The following is a 21,611-nucleotide window of genomic DNA, read 5'->3' on the forward strand; positions in this document are numbered from 1 at the left end:
GGCTCATAAGGCAGCCAAGTGTCTTGTTTTCCTTCCTTTCCTTGTTGACAGTTTGGGGCATAATTATATAATATTTTACAGTTTCTAAGATTTATTTCAGTTTATTTTACATGGAACTTTTCAAAACAAAATACACAGTAGCTGATAGTGAGATTCATAATTAGTATCACAATTGAGTTTTAGCTAAGATTAATTCTTATTACATTTCATTTGATGAATATTTACTCAATATTTTCTCATTTTATTTGATGCAAAGTGATTTTACATGACTTCAAATTTTCAGTAAATATAGGTATATTATGGTATCAAACATTCTTACTTATGCAGAGATGTATATTCTAATGTTGAAAAAGAGTCCCTTGCAGGTACATTACAGTTACTGTAGTTTTAATCCTATTTGACTTTTGGAACAGATTTAGTTTCAAATCTGTTTCATTTCATCTAATGTTCATTAATTCCACAAGCATTTGTTAAGTACTTTTATATATGAAGTATTGTGTTAAGAACTGGGACACTGAGATATTTCTTTCTTGTGTAACCTTCCATAAGCCACAGTGTTCTCATTTGTAAAATGAGATTAATAATATTTACTGATAACAACATCATGAGGATTAAGTCAGGTTATATTTATAAATATTATTTATGATAAATATGATTAATGTTTATTATAATAAACATTATTACATAAATAGCATAACATAATAAAAATATTATTTATTATAAACAAACAATGCATAACAATATTATTACTAAGCATATATAAATATAAAATGAATATATAAAGTGAGCAAAAACCTATGTAATCTTAAATTGTCACTCAGCAGATTATGTTAACTGAATTAAAAACAAAATGTTTTCTCACTTTAGAATTCAAAACCTATTAAAATCATGACACAAAGATTCAGTATTTTTATGAGTTTTCTGTCATAACATAGTATTGTTATTGCTAATGACATTATCAGTTTTTGTTATGTTAGTTGTAAATGAAGAATATTAAACTATAATATTTTTCATGTTTTAAATTTTGCATTGTATTGTCATTGTCATTTCCTCCTTAGAGAGCCAAATAATATTTGGTTAGAAAAATACCATAATTTGTTAACTATTACCTTCATTTACAGCAGCCCATCAAAACTTATGTGAATTTTTTTGTTTTATTTCATAGGCAACAGACCCTGATGCTGGAATAAATGGTCAAGTGCACTACAGTTTGGGTAACTTTAATAATCTTTTTCGTATCACATCCAATGGGAGTATTTACACAGCAGTGAAGCTTAACAGAGAAGTCAGGGACTACTATGAACTTGTTGTTGTGGCAACAGATGGAGCAGTACACCCTCGTCATTCAACTCTAACCCTGGCCATCAAGGTTTTGGACATTGATGATAACAGTCCTGTGTTCACCAATTCAACATACACTGTCCTTGTTGAAGAGAATTTGCCAGCTGGGACCACTATCCTTCAAATAGAGGTGTGTGGAAAAAGCATTTATTACATGAATCCTACATTAGGAGATTTGCTACTATGGTTTGTTTGCCAAAATTAGCAAGTAAAAATACAACACACCAAGTTGGATTTTAATTTCAGATAAACAATGAATAAATTTTTATTATTTCTCCAATATTGCATATTGTATTTTATGTGGCAAGCCTACTTTAAAGATATCCCAAAAATTAAGGACAGAAAGGTCTATTTGTAAGAAATTAAAAATATACTTTTTAATAGTTTTTTTAATTTACAAAAGTAATATTCTGTTTATTCCAACAGTTGACAATACAATAGTTTATGAAGCAAAAGTTAATAATCTCCCACATTGTGCCTCCAGAGTACTCAGCATTAAATTTATTTCACATTTATCTTTGTGTTCACACAAATGTCAAAAAATACATATATATATATATGAATTTGTGTGGGTTATACATATATAACATAAATGTGTATACACAGATAAAATATAGAGAGTTACAAATTGGTTTCCCCTCTATTTTATAAATATTGTTTATACCCATTATTCTGTATTTTCTTCACATTCAATACACAAAAGGCAACTTCTAGTAATCTAACTCTCCTTTTTAATGACATCTCTGTATCAAGCCTCTTTTTTAAGTTTTCAAATATAAATTACACAAAGTCCTGAACATTTTGATTCAGTAGATTAGGGTGATCCATAAATCTGCATTTTTAAGCAACCACCTCATTTAATACTGACTCAGTTGGTCTATGAGGTATGTTTTGAAAAAAAAAAAAAAAGTAGCCATTTTTCCACCTGAAGTCCACAACTTGAATGTTTTTAGCATAGTTTTCCAGACTCTGTATCCCTTCCATAATTGAACTCAGCAATGAACATTAACAAATCTAAATAAGGCAAATACTGGCCAGGGACAGAACCATTATTCCTTCATCTATTCCACCATTCATCTATCAATTAATTAATTAGTTAATATATTTATTTAACAAACATGTCTTCAGTATGTATAGTATGCCAAGTCTCCTACTGGTGGTGTTAAATTCATGCTGTCCTAGGGGATGCAAAGACTTTGGGGATACAAAGGTGAACAAAACAAATTTACTCCTTTCTTGGAGTTTTCAGGCTGGTTTAGCAATCAGTCAAGAAAATTAGTAGTTAAAACGTAGGTCCTCAGTACAAAGGGCCTAGGTAATAGAGGTGGAGCTCCTAACCTAATCTTAAGGCAAACAGAATATTTGCTAGAGAAACTTATTTCTAAATGGTGAACTGAGGGACAAATAAGAGCTATCCAAGCAGAAAAGGAAGAAAGTTTAAAGTAGTTGGGGAAAAAAGCCTGGTCAAAATCGTGGAAGACGGGAAAGTGTGAGGGGTGAGGGGCTAAAGGTCTAGAAAATGTAGTGGCTCTTACCATGTTAAGGATAATGGCGTTGATTGACAATTGAATTAAAACCCAGAGGATTTTAAGCAGGAAAAATCACATAATAGAATGTATGCTTTAATAGCATCTTTCTGATTGTTAAGTCAATAATTGATTGGAGGAGACCAAGGCTGAGGTTCACATAGGAAGTGTTTGCATTTAAAAATGCACATTATAGCATACTCTGAATCTTCCCCATTTTCATTCTTGCTCCATTCAGTTTTCTGTACCTGAGGTACATTTGCCAGTCTGTACTGCTGAGTGAAATAGCCATTCTACAAGACTCCCATGAAAACCCATCCTTTCAGCTAAAGGACATCGTTCCCAATTTAGAACAACTTTTAGATAGCATGTCACATTTTTTTTCCTTTCTATTTTAGTATTTGTGTCTTATTTCTTCTCTGAGACCATAACCTGTAGGGCAGTAATTGTGTCTTGATTCATTTTGGTGCTCTCTACAGCACCTTGTGCGTAACTACTATTCAAATCCTAGTTAAATCAAAGGAAGTATAGTAGAGTGATCTCTAGAAACGTATTATAGGATCCCTGTGAAAAATAATTACTACTTATATTCTTAGTTTTCTTATAGTACTTTAGCCATCTATTATGTTTATGGAAATCACTCAGTATTTATTTTTATTTAAAATATTTGTTCATGATTATCAAATCAGCAGAAAATAAGAAACAGTCATTTAAGACAATATTTATTTCTTTACTGTGATATAATTCATTTGGTGATTTTTCAAGTTAAACAGATACAGTAATAATGTCAACAATGACAAAATCTTGTAGAAAGATCTCTCTCTCTGTCTCTGACTCTGCCTCTTACTGTCTCCCTCCTTTCCTCCCTGCCTCCATCTTTCTCTCCCCCATCCCTCCTTCTCTTCCCTGGTAAATTATTAAATAATGCACTTTAAAAAAAAAAAAAAGAAACAAAAAAAATGCCTTTTTGTCCTCGTTAAATTCATGCTGTCCTAGGCACTGACACATGACTTCCATCCTTCCTGCATTTCTTTATTTTGGTAACGTCACTAATAAAACTATTCTTCTGCTTATTACAGGCCAAAGATGTCGACCTTGGAGCAAATGTGTCTTACCGGATAAGAAGCCCAGAAGTGAAGCGCTTTTTTGCACTACATCCATTTACAGGAGAACTATCGCTTTTAAGGAGTTTAGATTATGAGGCATTTCCAGACCAAGAAGCAAGTATCACTTTTCTGGTAGAGGCCTTTGATATTTATGGAACAATGCCACCTGGTATTGCTACTGTCACAGTGATTGTAAAGGTAAGGACTAGAGATGACTTCTGGTTGCCTGCTTTGCTCTCTCTACATGTAGGTTTTGTTCCTTCTATTATACCTATAATATGTTTTGATAACAATTCCTCATGACACAGTGGTACCAGACCCAGAACATAGATTTTCCAATGGAAATATTTATGATTACATAAGAAATAACTATATTTTTGACTATAAAAGATAAATTTGAAAGAGGCAGTAAATATGTGTACAAAGACCATGGAAATTTGAGTCTGCATCAGCTCTGTGACTTCCATCAAGTCATAACCTCTCTAGACTAGATTTTAGTTCAAATTCCACAGCATCAGGCATAATTATTTGGTACAAATCCTTCAACTAAAAAAATTTTATAAATGACTCTGAAGGGCCAAGAGTTCTTAGGCCCTAAAATTAATTTAGGGCCCAAACCTCTGGAATGAAATAAGCTTCCGAGTTAGATGGAATTGAGGTTAAATTCCGGCTCAACCCTTTTTAAGCTCTGTGACCTTGGGGACTTTGTTAACCTCTCTGGATTTGTTATCCCATTTATTATAATACCCTGTGCCAGATGATTCCCTGAAAGAGCATGGCATTTTTAACTTTTTGAATTTCTAGTGATTTTTAAGAGACAACTTAAAAGTAGATATGAGAAGAAGTACAGTAAGTTGATCAGTTCTAAATAGTAGTACATACAACGATCCTCTGAGCATCATCTTAAACTTTCAGATTTCTCTACTCCTTCCCCAAAGAAGGACCTGTTCCATGGGGACCATCATAAATATCAGTATTTGAGAAAAGTACACAGACGTTTCTTATACAGACATCTGAATCCCATATTGAGAAATTTACTTCAGTTACAAAGATACATATACAAAAATCCTCGTTACTTTACTAAATGAGTATATTACTAAAAAATGACTTTACATGGCAATAATTTCTTAGGCAATATAAAGTAAAAGTTCATTCACTATCATGGTACGTTGTAAAAATTTTTGTTTTGGTAAGGGAAAAAATAGAAACTTGAAAGAGTCCTATTTAAAGTGTTTTTTTTCTGCTTCCTGAATAGACTTGGAATGATGAAAAAGGGCTGGTCAGAAAGAAATAGAGATACCTGCACAGAGCAAGGGCAGTGGAGGGAGGAAAAAGACAGAAGATCTATAAGATAAATGAAGCACTTGCAAAGAAGCTTATAGAGTATTTCAGTGACCATGAATAAAATAGATGAATATGAGTAATTAATTGAATAAACAATTTAACTTTATTATACATGTTTTGATATATATTTTATTCACAGTTGTATCTATGTTCTAACCCCAAAAATATAATTGCTAATTATGGCTCAGATTTTACCAGGTGACTATAGATATCAAGTTTCTATGTTAAAAAACAATGAAATCTATGGGCTTAGATAGAAAAATGTGGAAAGATATGGACATTTTTAATAAATGATTAGTTGCAGGATCATACCACAGGATTGGAATGAAATATTGGCAACCACATATTGTCTACTACATGGTGTAGTATTCATGCTTCATATAGTCACTAAAATGTGTAAGAGCCGACTGGAATCAAAGTTACATGACTTACCAACTTTGTTAGGTTATCTAATCCTGGAGATCATGCAGAGAACTCTAGGCATCTATGTTCACTTAATCTTTGCCAGTATTATATTTTCAGGCTGTATTTTGTTCCCATCAATGCCTTTTCATTTGTTCTTTTGAAGTGATTAGAGTTAAAGTCCATTATGTGTTTAAGGTGAATTGTTTAGCAGAATTTACCTATGATAAATTACTAACAACTCCATATCATTTGGATTTTGTTGGCTACCTGAAGACTGTGAGAAAGTGCAGATGCATTTCTGCCTAAAAATAGAAGTTCCTGAAGATTACTCCCTTTTCCTTTATTTTTATTTATTTATTTATTTATTTGGTGGCCAGTACTACAATAGCAAAGCTATTATGTGAGATCATTCAGATTCTGCATGTGCAATATAAATGTCTCTGAGGGACCTTAGTAGAAGACTATATGTATACAGGGTCCTAAGGAAAACAAGGTCATAGGCAACTTTTCTACAATTCTCATATTATAGGGACTACAAATAAGATTTTCTTTTATTTGAAATGATGGAAGAAGAAATCATCACTTTTCTTGGGTTGTTGTTTGATTGTTATGCTGCTAAATAGCTAGACATATGCTATTGGTTTTCTTAGACAACAAAGTAATGATGTGAAAAAAGATTTCACCAATACATAATTAGTATAACTGTATTTTTCCAGTAGGTTAATGTTCTTGACCATAAAATTTTGGGGTCCGGATTGTATTTTTTTTTTAAGATAATTCTGCAATCACAGTGAAACACAGGAAGTATTCCACTACCTTTTCTTTTTTTAGTGTCTTATTTTACATTTTCATCTTTTATTTAGATTCAGGCATTACATGTTCACATTTGTTACATAAGTATATTGCATGATGCTGACGTTTGAGATATGAATGACCTTGTCAACCAGATAGTGAATATAGTACCCAATAATTAGTTTCTCAACCCCTGCTTCTTCACTTCCTACCCCACCCAATTTCTGTCTATTAATTTTCAGTGTCTATTTTTATGTCCATGAGTACCCAATATTTAGTTACCATTTAGAAGTGAGAACATGCAGTATTTGGTTTTATGCTCCTGAATTAATTTGTTTAGGATAATGGCCTCAAGCTGTATCTATGTTACTGCAAAGGACATGATTTTATTCATTTTTATGGCTGCATAGTATCCCATGGTGTATATGTACCATCTTGTATTTATCTAATTCACTGTTGATGAGCAACTAGGTTGATTCCATGTCTTTGCTATTGTAACTCATAAAACTTTGATAAATAAATGTTATATCTTGGCTGGGCATGGTGGCTCATGCTTGTAATCCCTACACTTTGGGAGACCAAGGTGAGTGGATCACCTGAGGTCCGGAGTTTGAGATCAGCCTGGCCAACATGATGAAACCCCATCTCTATTAAAAATACAAAAAATTAGCTGGGCATGGTGGCACACAACTGTAATCCCAGCTACTCAGGAGGCTGAGGCAGGAGAATCGCTTGAGCCTGGGAGACGGATGTTGCAGTGAGCTGAAATCACAGCACTGCACTCCAGCCTGGGCAACAAAAGTGAAACTCCGTCTCAAAAAATAAAATAAAATAAATGTTATATCTTAACATATGTTGTGTCTTGTAACTGAAAACATATTATTATTTTATTTCAAAAGGTTTAGGGAATGCTCGGGTGAGTAATTCAAATGATTCTGAGTAATTTCCAACACTGTTCTCTCTTTAAAGCTTTTAATTTAGGTTCATGGATACATATGCGGTTTGTTATACAGGTAAATTGTGTGTCACAGGGTTTGACTGTACAGATTATTTTGCCACTCAGGTAATGAACATAGTACCTTATAGGCAGTTTTTTTTATCCTCACTCTCCTCCATCTATCCACCCTCAAGCAGCCTCCAACGTATGTTGTTCCCATCTTTGTGTCCCTATGTACTCAACGTTTACCTTCAGCTTCTAAGTGAGAACATGCAGTATTTGGTTTTCTGTTCCTGTGTTAGTTCACTTAGGACAATGGCTTCTAGTTGTATCCATGTTGCTGCAAAGGACATGATCTCATTCTTTTTTATGGCTGCATAGTTATTCCATGGCATATATGTGCCACATTTTCTTTAGTCTACCATTGATGGGCATTTAGGTTGATTGATTTCATGTCTTTATTACTGTGAATAGCATGACACTAATGATATATGTGCGTGTGTCTTTATGGTACAACAATTTATCTTTGGGTATATACCTAAAAATGGGATTGCTGGGTCAAATGGTCATTTTGCTTTGAGTTCCTTGAGAAATTGCCAAACTGCTTTGTTCCGTTTTCTCCTCAACCTCACCAGCATGTTTTATTTTTTACTTTTCAATAGCGATTCTGATTGGTGTGAGATGGTATCTCATTGTGGTTTTGATTTGCATTGCTCTCATGATTAGTGATGATGAGCATTTTTTCATATCCTTGTTCACCATATGTATGTCTTCTTCTGAAAACATTTTTTCATATCCTTGTTCACCATATGTATGTCTTCTTCTGAAAAGTATGTGTTCATATCTTTTGCCCACTTTTTATGTGGGAGGTTTGCTTTTTGCTTGTTGATTTGTAAGTTCCTTATAGATTCTGGATATTAGACCTTTGTCAGATGCGTAGTTTGTAAGCATTTTGTCCCATTCTGTAGGTGGCCTGTTTACTCTCTGTTGATAGGTTTTTTTTTTTTTTTTTTGCTATGCAGAAGCCCTTTAGTTTAATTAAGTCACACTTCACACTTGTCAATTTTTGCTGTTGTTAAAATTTCTTTTGTCATCTTTGTTATGAAATATTTGCCAGGGCTTATGTCCAGAATGATGTTTCCTAGGTTATCTTTGTGTTTTTATAGTTTTAGGTTTGACATTAAAGTCTTCAATCCATCTTGAGTTGATTTTTATACATGGTGTAAAGAAGATGTCCAGTTTAATTTTTCTACATATATATATAGCCAGTTATCCCAGCATCATTTGCTGAATAGGGAGTCCATTCTCCATTGCTTGTTTTTATTTACTTTGTTGTACATCAAATGGTTATAAGTATGCAGCATTATTTCTGGGATCTCTATTTGGTTCCATTGGTCTATATATCTGTATCTGTTTTTGTACCAGGACGATGCCGTTTTGGTTACTGTAGCATTGTAGTATAGTTTGAAGTCAAGAAATGTGATATCTTCAGCTTTTTTCTTTTTGCTTTGGATTGTCTTATCTATTCAAGCTCATTTTTGGTTTGATATGAATTTTAGAATACATTTTTCTAGTTTTGTGAATAATGTCTTTGGTAGTTTAATAGGAATAGCATTGAATCTGTACTTTGTTTTGGGCAGTATGGCCATTTTAATGATATTGATTCTTTCTCTCCATAAGCATGGAATGTTTTTCAATTTGTTTCTGTCATCTTTGATTTCACTGAGCAATATTTTAAATTCTTATTGTAGAGATTTTTCACCACCCTGGTTAGTTGTATTCCTAGGTACTTTTTTGTGTAACTATTGTAAATGGCATTGCATTCTTGATTTGGCCCTCAGCTTGGATGTTGTTGGTACATAGAAATGCTATTATTGATTTTTGTACATTGATTTGGTATCCTGAAACTTTGCTGAAGTTGTTTATTAGATCAAGGAGCTTTGAATGGAGACTATGGGGTTTTCTAGGTGTAGAATCATATCATCTGCAAACAAGGGTAGTTTGACATCCTCTCTTCCTAATTGGATGGGTTTTCTATTTTTCTATTGCTTTATTGCTCTGGCCAGGACATCCATTACTATGATGAGTGGGAATGTTAAGAGAGGTTTCTCTTTTCAAGGAGAATACCTCCAGCTTTTGCCCATTCAGTATGACGTTGGCTGTGCATTTGTCGTAGATGGCTTTTATTATTTTAAAGTATGTTCCTTCAATGCCTAGTTTGTTAAGGTTTTTAACATGAAAGTATGTGGAATTTTATTGAAACCCTTTTCTGCATCTAGTGAGATGATGATGTAGTTTTTGTTTTTAATTCTTTTTCTGTGGTGAATCACTTCTGTTGATTTGCCTATATTGAACCAACCTTGCATCCCAGGCATAAAACCTACTTGATTGTGGTGGATTAGCTTTTCAATGTGCTGCTGGTTTGCCAGTATTTTGTTGAAGACTTTTGCATCTGTGTTCATCAAAGATATTGGCCTAAAGTTTTCTTTTTTGTTGTTGTTGTGTCTCTGCCAGGTTTTGGTATCAAGATGATTTTGGCCTCATAGAGTGAGTGAGGGAGGGATGCCTTCTCCTCAATTTTTTGGAATAGTTTCAGTAGGGATGGTACCAGCTCTTCTTTATACATGTGGTAGAGTTTGGCTGTGAATCTATCTGGTCCTGGGCTTTTCCTGGTTGGCAGGCTCTTTTTTTACTGATTCAATTTCAGAATTCATTATTGGTCTGTTTAGGAATTCAATTTCTTCTTAACACAAACTTGGGAGGTTGAGTGGTTCCAGGAATGTATCCATTTCCTCTTGGGTTTCTTAGCTTGTGTACACAGATGTGTTCATAGTCTCTGAGTGTTCTTTTATATTTCTGTGGGGTCAGTGGGAATGTCCTTTTTCATTCAGTCAGTCATTTCTGATTGTGTTTAGTTGGATCTTCTCTTTTATTCTTATTTGTCTAGCTATTCATCTATCTAATTAATTCTTTCAAATAACTAAAATAATTCCTAAGTTAATTTATCTTTTATATGGTCTTTTGCATCTCAGTTTCCTTCAGTTCAGCTCTGATTTTGGTTATTTCTTGTCTTCTGCTAGCTTTGAGTTTGGTTTGCTCTTGTTTCTCTAGTTCCTGTAGATGTGATGCTAGATTGTTCATTTGATATCTTTCTGACTTTTTTAATGTGGGCATTTAGTGCTATAAACTTCTTTCTTAACACTGCTTTAGCTATGCCTCAGAGATTCTGGTATGTTGTATCTTTGTTTTCATTAGTTTGAAATATTTTATTTCTGCCTTAATTTTATTGTTTACCCAGAGATAATTCAGGAACAAGTTGGTTAATTTCCATGTAATTGTATGGTTTTGAATGTTTTTCTTAGTATTGATTTCTGTTTTTATTGCACCATGTTCAGAGAGTGTGGTTGGTATGATTTTAGTTTTCTTCAATTTGTTACAGATTGTTTTTATGTCCAATTGTGTGGTCAGTTTTGAAGTATGTGCCATGTGGTGATGAGAAGTATGTATATTCTGTTGTTTTTGAGTGGAGAGTTCTATAGATGTCTATTATGTCCATTTGTTCGAGTGGTGAATTCAGGTCCTAAATATCTTTTTTACTTTGTCACCTCAATCATCTGACTATTATTGTCCATGGGGTATTGAAATGTCCCACTATTGTGTGGAAATCGAAGTCTCTTTGTAGGTCTGTAAGAACTTGCTTTATGAATCTGAGTGCTCCTGTGTTGGATGCATATATATTTAGGATATTTAGATCTTCTTATTGAATTGTACCCTTTACCATTATATAAAGCTCATCTTTGTCTTTTGTGATGTTTGTTGATTTAAAGTCTCTTTTGTCTGAAATTTGGATAGCAACTTCAGCTTCTTCTGTTTTCTGTTTTCTTGGTAGACTTTTCTCCAACCCTTTACTTTGGTCCTATGGATGTCATTGCATGTGAGATGGGCCTCTTAAAGACAGCATAACGTTGGTTCTTGCTTCTTTATCCAGCTTTAAATTGTGTCATTTAGCCCATTTACATCCAGTGTTAATATTGATATGTGTTAATTTGATCCTGTCATCATATTGTTAGCTGGTTATTATGTAGACTTATTTATGTCATTGCTTTATAATGTCAGAGATATGTGTATTTAAGTGTGTTTTTGTAGTGGCTGTTCACATTTAGCACTCCTTTCAGGAGCTCTTATAAGGCAGGCCTGGTTGTAATAAATTCCCTTAGAATTTGCTTGTCTGAAAAGTATTTTATTTCTTTTTTGCTTATGAAGCTTAGTTTCACTGGATATGAAATTCTTGGGTTGAAATTCTTTTCTTTAAGAATGCTGAATATAGGCCCCCAGTCTCTTCTGGCTTATAGGGTTTCTGCTGAAAGGTCCACTGTTAGCCTGATGGGTTCTCTTTGTAGGTTTCCTGCTCCTTCTTTCTAGCTGCCTTTATTTTTTTTTCTTTCATTTTAAAAAGAATGAAAGAGAATCTGATGATTATGTGTCTTGGGGATTGTCTTCTTATATAGTATCTTGCAGTTCTCTGCAGTTTTTAAATTTTAATGTTGGCCTCTCTAGTGAGGTTGGGAAGTTTTCATGGACAATATCCTGAAATATGTTTTCCAAGTTGCCTGCTTTTTCCCCATTTCCCTCAGTGATGCCAATGAGGGGTAGATCTGGTCTCCTCCCATAATCCCATATTTTTCAGGGGTTTTGTGCATTCTTTTTTATTCTTTTTATTATTATTATTTTTGTCCTTCTTAGTTCAGAGAGCCAGTCTTCATGCTCTATGATTCTTTCCTCAGTTTGGTCTGTTCTGCTGTTAATGCCATCACAATATGAAATTCTTGTAGTGTGTTTTTCAGCTCTGTCAGATCATTTTGGTTCTTTCTTATAATGGTCATTTCATCTACCAGCTCCTGTATTGTTTTACTGTAATCCTTAGTTTCCTTGGTTTGGATTTTGACTTCCTCCCTGATTCTCAATGATTTTCATTCCTACCCATATTCTGAATTCTATTTCTTTCATTTCAACCATTTCAGCTGAGTTAAGAATCCTTGCTGGGGAACTAGTACAGTTGTTTGGAGGAAAGAAGACACTTGTTTTTTGAGTTGCCAGAGTTCTTGCACTGGTTCTTTCTCATCTGTGTTTGCTGATGTTCTTTCAACTGTCTAATTTGAGTACAGTCAGTTGGCTTATTTAGATGTTTTCAGAGGAGTGAGGTTTTGTGCATGACCTTTATTTGTAACTGAGCTCTTGTCCTTGGTTTCACAGAAGAATATATTAGCAAAGTATTTTTAATATTAAAGTTTGGGCTGTGATCCAGCAGATGGCACTTAACTGGAATGGCCAGTAGGTAGGCTCTTAGTCAGTCTCCTCTATTTCCTAAGGATTGTTGTGCCCCTTCTCAGTGCTCTGAAAGTGTGGCCTCCTTTTGCACTTGACTGCTGGCTGTATATCTCAGTTTGGCACTCCCAGGCTACACACTATAGCTCTGGGGCAAGCTCAGGCTTTATGCTCTTTCCCCAGCTTAGACACAACAAGGGAAGGGACCTTGGCTGTGGCTGTGGCAGATGGCCTTTCACTTGTCTCTTGGTGCTCCACCCCAGAAAAATACAGAGCCACTACTAATCAGTACAATCAGCCTGGGGTGTGATGGCTGCATTGTAGGACCAAGCTTGTGGGTGATGCAGCTGTCTGGAGGTGTGGCTAAAGCACTCAGGGTCTTTGCTCCCTCCGCAGTCTGAGGGCAGCAAGGGCAATATCACTGCAGCAGCAGTGGCAGAGGGGCTTTTGGTTGTTCCTGGGTGCTCAACCTGAGGGAAACTCAAAACTGCTGCTACTGGGAATGTCCAGCCAGGGAGTGGGGTGGCTGCACTGCTGGCCTGAGCTAGGTAAAGAGCGGGAGGTTGAGGATTCACAGGGAGGAGAGTCTGGGCTTCTTTCTATGTGATGACTGTGTCCTCCTGGAAGAGTGAGTGAAACCTTTGGCCTCTTTCTTTCTTCTCCAGTCCAAGGGCAGCAGGGGCAGAACTACTGCCATGGCAGGGGCAGAGTGACTGTTAGTTGACTGTGGGAGCCCCTCCTTAAGGAAACACAAAGCCACTAGCAGTGGGAATGCTCAGCTGAGATGGGGTAGCTGTTCCGTGGTCCCGAGCATGGGCCCTGCCTGGTAAAGAGTGAGAGGTGGGGGCTCATGGAAAAGAGAGACTGGGCTTCTGTCCATATTGTGGCTGTGGTGTGCTGGAGTTCCTGCATAGTGACCAAGACCTTTGTTCCTCCCCAGCCCAAGGGGAGCTGCAGTCACAGAGGTTGTGGATTGTCTCTGGGGTTTTCTCACCACTGACTGAAGTGTTAGGCGTTGACAAGGTGGTTGTGCTAGGGGCCCAAGTCCAGAGGCATTGGGCAGTAAAGAGTAGCAGAGGCAGAGGCCTGCATGGAAAGCAGTGTAGCTTCTTTTCTGTAATGCTGCTGTGCTGTGCTGGGGGTTTGCATCAGTCTCCAACCACCACATTCCCTCCTGAGCCTGAGGGCAACAGGAATGAGGACTGTGGAGCACCAAAAAATGGTGATCTGCCTTGCCCTCTGGGAGCTCTGTCCCAGGGAAGTACAGAGCTGCTACTGGCCCAAGAGCCCAGGTTGGGGGTTGCTGAGGTCCTAGGTTGGGAAGCCCTGCCCAGTGAGAAGTAGCAAGGGTGTGGACCCACATGGAAAACAGCCTACCCACTTTTCTGTAAGGAAACTGTGCTGTGTTGGGGGTCTGCGTTAGTCCCTAATCCCTGCCCCTCCCAAGCCTAAGAGCAAAAAGAGGGAGGGTTGCAGAGCAGCAAAAATGGCAGCCAGCCTCTCCCTCTGGGAGCTCCATCCCAGAGAAGTACAGGGCTGCTCCCGACCCAGGAACTCAGGTGGGGCTGGAATGGACAGTAGGCCTTATCCTGCAAGGTGCAGCTGAGATGAGGCCTGCAGTGTTTCACTGCTCAGCCTCGTGGAGTTTGGCCCCTTAACTGGGGGCATGCAAGTCTGGCCTCCACTGCTGCAGGAGCTATAGGCACTGGTGCCAGAGTGTCTGGGGATACAAGTCTCCTGGGACTCCATGTGTGCCTGAGTATGGCTCTGCCAAGACTCCACATGGTTCTCCGTGTCAGCCTGGAGGCACTGGTGGGGAGCTCATGCGGGAGATCTCCTGAGCCCAGGGATGCAAAAGTCCACGGCAGAAGTGTGGGTCCCCAGGGACTCACTTACTCACAGTTTCTCCACAGTGGGAGGACTTCCCTGGCTCTGTGCCACCCCCAGGGTGGGCAGTTGTCTTGTCTTGCTCTCTGTTCTCTATATGTTATGCTATTTCCTGATGAATTCCAGTGTGTCTCCACCTGGATTTTTCAGATGAGCTAGTGTCCACTCACCAGCCTTTCTTTTCTCCATGAGATTGACACACACCAGCTGCCTCTAGTTAGTTCTCTTGGCCCCCCACCTCTTTCACTGTCTTTTTTTTACACTTGATCTGGATTATCTGCTAGCACACAAATTGCTGACATTTCTTCTGTGGATACCATTTCCACCTCTAAACTACCTTGGAATGGTGATCATAAGATCATAAGCTCCTTCCATCCTCGGACGCCCTAAACCTGTTGGGAGAGTTTTATCAGGATCTGGGTTCTTTATTTCTCAGGGGTCCGCATGTCTATATACTTAATTATTCCATTCTTATGTCTCTCTGTCCTAAGATATTTATTTCAGGAGGTAGGAAATGTGTCTATTTCAAGGAATTAAAAGTTTATTCAGCACTAAATTTTCTTTGGAAATAGGAACTCAAACTGTCAAAATCTTTTCTGGGGTAATTTGGTTTTTCTTTTCGTATCTGTCTTTCCTGAGACAATAATTATCAGTGCTCTAGTGGTCTGGAAAAAGGATCAAGGGACAAGACAAAATTATGGAGAGCCTGAAGGGAGGGCTTTGATTGTATTGTATTTTGAAATATGATTTGGTCACACTATTGTGTTACAACATTTAGAAGTCTGTTACAAAAATATTTAGGGGATATAATTTTGGTGGTTATGAAGATGCCATAATATGTAAGCAGATGAAAAAGACTAAGGTGAGAGTGATCTAAATAGACTAAATAGCAAAATATCTTCTGGACCAGGTGAAAAATTTGCCTTGGTTTACTCTTGTCTACTCATATGACTTGGTGGAATTGAACAGTTAAAACATTAAAAATAGAAAAATAATTCATTTATTGATGATTTTGAACAAAGAAGAGAAAAAAAAAAGACTTGCTATTAATGACATCCCCCCTAGTCTTCCGAGATTGAAAAATAGATCCTCAAATGGTATGGCCTTTTGTCTGATGAGGGTGTGGTTGATGATAGACAGTTATAGTAAACACTCATAGAGTCTGACTTGGCAGCTCTGGATTCAATTTGGATATATCTTCTTGGCTTGTTTTGATGGAAAATGTTAGGGGAGTTAAATTATGTCCAAAATTATCACCTCAAAAAGCAAGATATGCCCTAAATAACCCCCATTCTGTATCTGGGCCTCATCCCTCTTAAAAAAAGTTCTTTATGTTGCCTCACCACCCCTTTATTTCAATATGGGGGTATTACTTAATGCTTCTACATCAGCAGCTGGAAGATAATTTATTCCTCAGATAGAGAAGAGTGTTGGTCTAATTCGTGTTGTCTCAATCACTTTATCTTATTTAGACAAATAACACCATTCCTTTGGTCAAGGCATCCTGACTCATGCAGTCATTGCCTATTTATTATACATTTAAAGCAAAACTTAACATTTAACTCTAGACATATGTAATACCATTTTTTTATTCCAAGTTCATCTAAGCATAATAAAATTTGTAGGAAATTCTCCCAAATGTAGACTGACACTTGCTTTCCTCTTTTCTGATAACTCAGGGTGGGGATTATCACAAATAGAACTTTAAAATTCTAGTATATACTACCGAGGCCCATAAAAATATTATTATCCTTTTTTTAAGAGAAGAATGGAGTACAATTCTCAATTCTCTACAAATGTAGTCTTTACCGGCTTTTCAAATTCTCTGTACTTGGTCTAATTACTTGCAGTACTGAAAAGCTGTTTTGTTGATAACATAATTGTATGGTATTTGCTAGGAGATACTTGGACCCAAAAAGTCACCACAGGAAAGCATCTTGAAGTTTTTTCTTTCAAAATGAGCAGAAACATAATTTCTTTTGTAAATAAGAGGAAAAAATAAAAGATGAAATGTTTAATGCCTAGTCCATCAAACCCGTTTTAAAATTGGAGCAAGAATGGGAAAATTCAAGTATTATTTGGAAAAACAATATTTTCACAGTATAAATAAAAATGTTTATCAAGACATCTGCACACAGCTTTCTTAGTGTCAAGTTTTAAGAACCCAAAATAAAACCTGTGATGATCATACAAATAACATACATTTTTTCTTGAAAGATTTCATAGAACATCAATGCAACAAGGCTTTTTCCTTGTAAATACTAGATATTTACTTGTGTATTTTACTTGTAGATATTTTTCTTCTATATTTCTAGATATACTAAATATTTAGAAGAACTGAATCTGTGATGATGGTAAATTAGAGATATTTACTTGTGTATTTTACTTGTAGATATTTTTCTTGTATATTTCTAGATATACTAAATATTTAGAAGAACTGAATCTGTGATGATAGTAAATTAGATGATATAAGCAAATCTCTGGAAAATGAAAATAAAATTCTAAACAATTTTAAAAGATTCAGAATGATAACTAACCTTACAAACTAAGTTATAATAGAAATCTGGTCTTAGAGTCTGCGTTGTAACATAATACAGAAAATACACAGAAAGAAAAGGGCTGTTGTACAGCAAACTGAAAACTGAATATGAATCTGAAAAGCTGAATATGTAAATGGATACATGATACTAAGCAGCATTATAAGGAGTATAAAGAACTTGTCTGAGATAAACAGATGACCCAAGTCATTTTGCTCATTCTAATTTTGGGTAGAATGGCTGCATGGGAGTAGGAGAGAGGGAGACAAGCTTCTGTGAAGAAAGGAGACTAGATTGACCCTTGGTTGTGTTTGCCTGTCTTAGTGTGCAGGTGTGGGAGTAGGCAGGGAGGGGTGAAAGGATGAAAAATGAGATATCATCAGGTTCACCTTGTAACAAGGCCTGAGGTTGTTGTTAAACACAATGGGTCTTGGAAAATGAAGCTAAGATTTCCCACCTTTCAGAGGAGTTTCCTTCTCCAGAAAGAAATATTGCTACCCCATAGAATGGAAGAAAAAGGATAGCTTTTCTAGATGAAAACTCAGTGCCCAGTACCAAGGCAGCATTTGTGAAACCGTGGACACCTGAGAGGCAGTTATGTGCTACCGATGCTCCATCATGACAGTATTGATAGGGTCCTGCTTTTGATTTCATCAGAAAAGCTGATGCTTGAGAGACCAGGAGGTTGTCCCAGACTCAAACAAAACAGAAATTCTGGACATTTCATCTACAGCAGACCTATTGTATGGAGGTAGGAGGTATTGTCTGGAGGTAGGAATTTGAATAAATGATAATTTCTGTGAACCAGCTAGTGGGTGTATGGTCAGATTTAATATTGTTTTTTACAACTTGCTAATTGTTCTGTTGGGGTTGTTTTGAAGAATGGCTTTCAAATGTTTCCCTCTCTTCTCTTCCGCATTTTCAGATTCCTATTGGTGTGCTCTTTATATTATATTTGTCAGTGAACTTGGTGATAGCAGGACAAAATGTCTTTATTCTACTATTCTAGAGTTTTAGGACTAAGATGTAACATATTTCCTATGAAGATCCAAACCAGAGAAAACAAAGAAAATGTGCATGCCCACGATTAAAAATAGTATATCTACGTAGTAAAGAATTTCTCCCATGGCTCCGTAAATATCACCCACTGGTTGCTGGGAGACCCCAGAAAGTGCCTCTCTCATATACTTTTAAACTTCATCGATTATGTTGTTGCACATGATAGGATTTCATTCTTCTTTATGGTTAAATAGTATTCCCTTGTGTACCTGTACCACATTTTCTTTATCCATTATTCCGTTGATGGACACTTAGGTTGCTTCCAAATCTTGACTATTGTGAATAGTGCTGCAATAAACATGGGAGTGCAGATATTTCTTTCATATACTAATTACCTTTCTTTTGTCCATGTATCTAGTAGTGGGATTTCTGGATTGTATGATAGCTCTATTTTTAGTTTTATAGAAACTTCCATACTGTTCTCCATAGTGGTTGTACTAATTTGCATTCCCACCATCAGTGTGTGAGGGTTCCTTTTCTCCACATTCATATTAGCATTTGTCATTGCCTGACTTTCAGATAAAAGCCATTCTAACTGGTGTAAGATGGTATCTCATTGTAAGTTTGATTTGCATTTCTCTGATGATTAATGATGTTGAGCACCTTTTTATATACTGGTTTATCATTTGTATGTCTTCTTTTGAGAAATTTTTGTTTAGAACTTTTGTCCATTTTAAAATCAGATTACTAGATATTTTCTTATAAAGTTGTTTGAACTACTTATATATTCTGTTTAATTCCTTGTCAGATGGGTAGTTTGCAAATATTTGCTCTCACCCTGTGGTTTGTCTCTTTACTTTGTTGATTCTTTCCTTTGATGTGCAGAAGCTTTTTAAGTTGATGTGATCCCATTTGTTCATTTTTCTTTAGTTGCCTGTGCTTGTGGGGTATTACTAAAGAAATCTTTGCCCAGTTCTATCTCCTGGAGAGTTTCCGCATGTTTTCTTTCAGTCGTTTCATAGTTTGAGGTCTTAGATTCATATCTTTAATCAAGTTTGATTTGATTTTTGTATATGGCATGAGATGGGGCCTAATTTCTTCTTTTGCATGTGGATATCCAGTTTTCCTAGCATCATTTATTGAAGAGACTGTCCTTTCCCTGGTTACATTCCTGGCACTTTTGTCAAAATTGACTTTGCTGTAGTTGTATAAATTTATTTCTGGGTTCTCAATTCTGTTCCATGGATATATGTGTATGTTTTTTTTTTTTATGCCAGTACCATCCTATTTTATTTACTATAGCCCTGTAATATTATTTAAAGTAAGATAATGTGATTCCTCCAGTTTTTTTTTTCCTTTTGTTTAATATAGCTTTGGCTATCTGGGTCTTTTGTGCTTCCATATACAGTTTAGAATTTTTTTTCTATTTCTTTGAAGAATGTCATTGGTATTTGGTGGGGATTGCATTGAATCTGTAGAACGCTTTGAGTAGTATGGACATTTTAACAATATTGATTCTTGCAATCCATGACCATGAGATATCTTTTCATTCTTTTGTGTTCTCTTCATTTTCTTGAATCCGTGTTTTATAGTTTCCATTGCAGAGAACTTTCACTTCCTTGGTTAATTCCTAGGTATTCTATTTTAACTGTAGCTATTTTAAATGGGATTACTTTATTGATTTCTTTTGTGGATTGTTCACTGTTGGCATATAGAAATGCTACTGATTTTTCTATGTTTATTTTGTATCTTGCAACTTTACTGAATTTGTTTATCAGTTCTAATACTTTGTGTGTGTGTGTGTGTGTGTGTGTGTGTGTGTGTGTAGTCTTTAGGTTTTTCCAAGTGTTAGATTGTATCATCTGCAAACAAGGATAATTTGACTTCTTCCTTTCCAATTTAGATGATCATTATTTTGTTTTCTTTTCTGATTGTTCTTGCTAAGACTTCCAGTACTATATTGAATAACAGTGGTGATAGTGGGCATCCTGGTTGTGTTCCAGATCTTACAGGAAGGGCTTTCAGTTTTTCCGCATTCAGTGTGGGAGTAGCTATGGGTTTGTCATATATCACTTTTATTATGTTGAGGTATGTTCCATCTATACCCAGTTTTTGAGGGTTTTTATCATGAAAGGGCATTGAATTTTATTAAATGCTTTTTCAGAATCAATTGAAATGATCATATGGTTTTTCTCTTTCATTCTGTTGATGATATATCGCATTGATTGATTTGAATATATTGAACCATCCTAGTGTCCCTGAGATAAAACTTATTTGGTCATGATTAATGAATGATCTTTTAAATACAATGTTGAATTTCTTTGTTATTATTTGTTGAGGAATTTTGCATCAATATTTATCAAGGAGATTGCCTATAGTTTCTTTTCTTGATGTCACTTTGTCTAGCTTTGGTATCAGAGTATTATTGTCTTTATAGAATGAGTTTGAAAGTATTCCCTCCTCCTGTTTGTTTTTTTTTTTTTTTTGGAATAGTTTGAGTAAGACTGGTATTAGTAATTCTTTCAATATTTGGTAGAATTCAGTAGCAAAACCATCAGGTTCTGGCCTTTCCTTTGCTAGGTGACTTTTTATTACAGCTTGATACTTGTTATTTGCTATATCTTGTTACTTGATACTAGTTTGTTCAATGTTTTGGATTTCTTCATAGTTCAATCTTGATGGGTTGTATGTGTCTAGGAATTTATTTGTTTCTTCTTGATTTTCCAATTTATTGACCTATGTTTGTTCATAGTAGCTACTAATGATCCCTTGAATCTCTGCAGTATTAGTTGTAACGTTTTCTTTTTCATATCTGATTTTATTTATCTGGGTCTTCTCTCTTCTTTTTTAGTCTGGTTAAAGGTTTGTCAATTTTATATAACTTTTTTAAAAAACAAACTTTTTGTTTCATTGATCTTTTATATTGTTTTCTTCATTTCAAATCCATTTATTTCTGCTCTGATCTTCATTATTTCTTTTCTTCTACTAATTTTGGCTTCAGCCTGCTCTTGCTTTTCTAGTTTTTAAAGATGCATCATTAGGTTGTTTTGTTTAGTTGAAGTTTTTTCCTTTCTTGATGTAGGCACTTATAGCTATAAATTTCCCACATAGTAAAAATTTCAGTATATCCTGTTGAGTCAGGAGTTTTTCCTGCTGATGGATTCGTGGTCTTGCTAACTTCGAAGAATGAAGCTGCGGACCTTCGCAGTGAGTGTTACAGCTCAAAAAGAGTCCACAGACCAGGAGAGTGAGCAGCAGCGCAGTTTACTGAACAAAGGGAAAGGAAAGCTTCCACATAGTGGTAGGGGACCTGGAAGGGTTGCCATTGCTGGCTCTGGTGGCTAGGACTTATGTCCCTATGTTACCCCCTCCCCTTTCTTTCTTTTTGTCCATGGAGAGTGGCTCTTTTTTC

The 21,611-nt window shown here is 35.9% G+C and overlaps 1 protein-coding gene across 4 annotated transcripts in view; it reads left to right on the forward strand.

Annotated features, from left to right (window-relative positions):
- PCDH15 (protocadherin related 15) overlaps window positions 1-21,611 on the forward strand; it is a 1,016,126-nt gene that overhangs the window by 792,375 nt on the left and 202,140 nt on the right. For all 4 annotated transcript variants that reach the window (XM_063669967.1, XM_063669968.1, XM_054435813.2 and 1 more), the window contains exons 19-20: window positions 1,166-1,471; window positions 3,947-4,171. In XM_063669967.1, the coding sequence (XP_063526037.1) occupies window positions 1,166-1,471; window positions 3,947-4,171 (531 nt within the window). The remainder of the gene's footprint in view (window positions 1-1,165; window positions 1,472-3,946; window positions 4,172-21,611) is intronic.

Source organism: Pongo pygmaeus, chromosome 8 (genome assembly GCF_028885625.2).
Source record: "Pongo pygmaeus isolate AG05252 chromosome 8, NHGRI_mPonPyg2-v2.0_pri, whole genome shotgun sequence".
Lineage (NCBI taxonomy): Eukaryota > Metazoa > Chordata > Mammalia > Primates > Hominidae > Pongo > Pongo pygmaeus.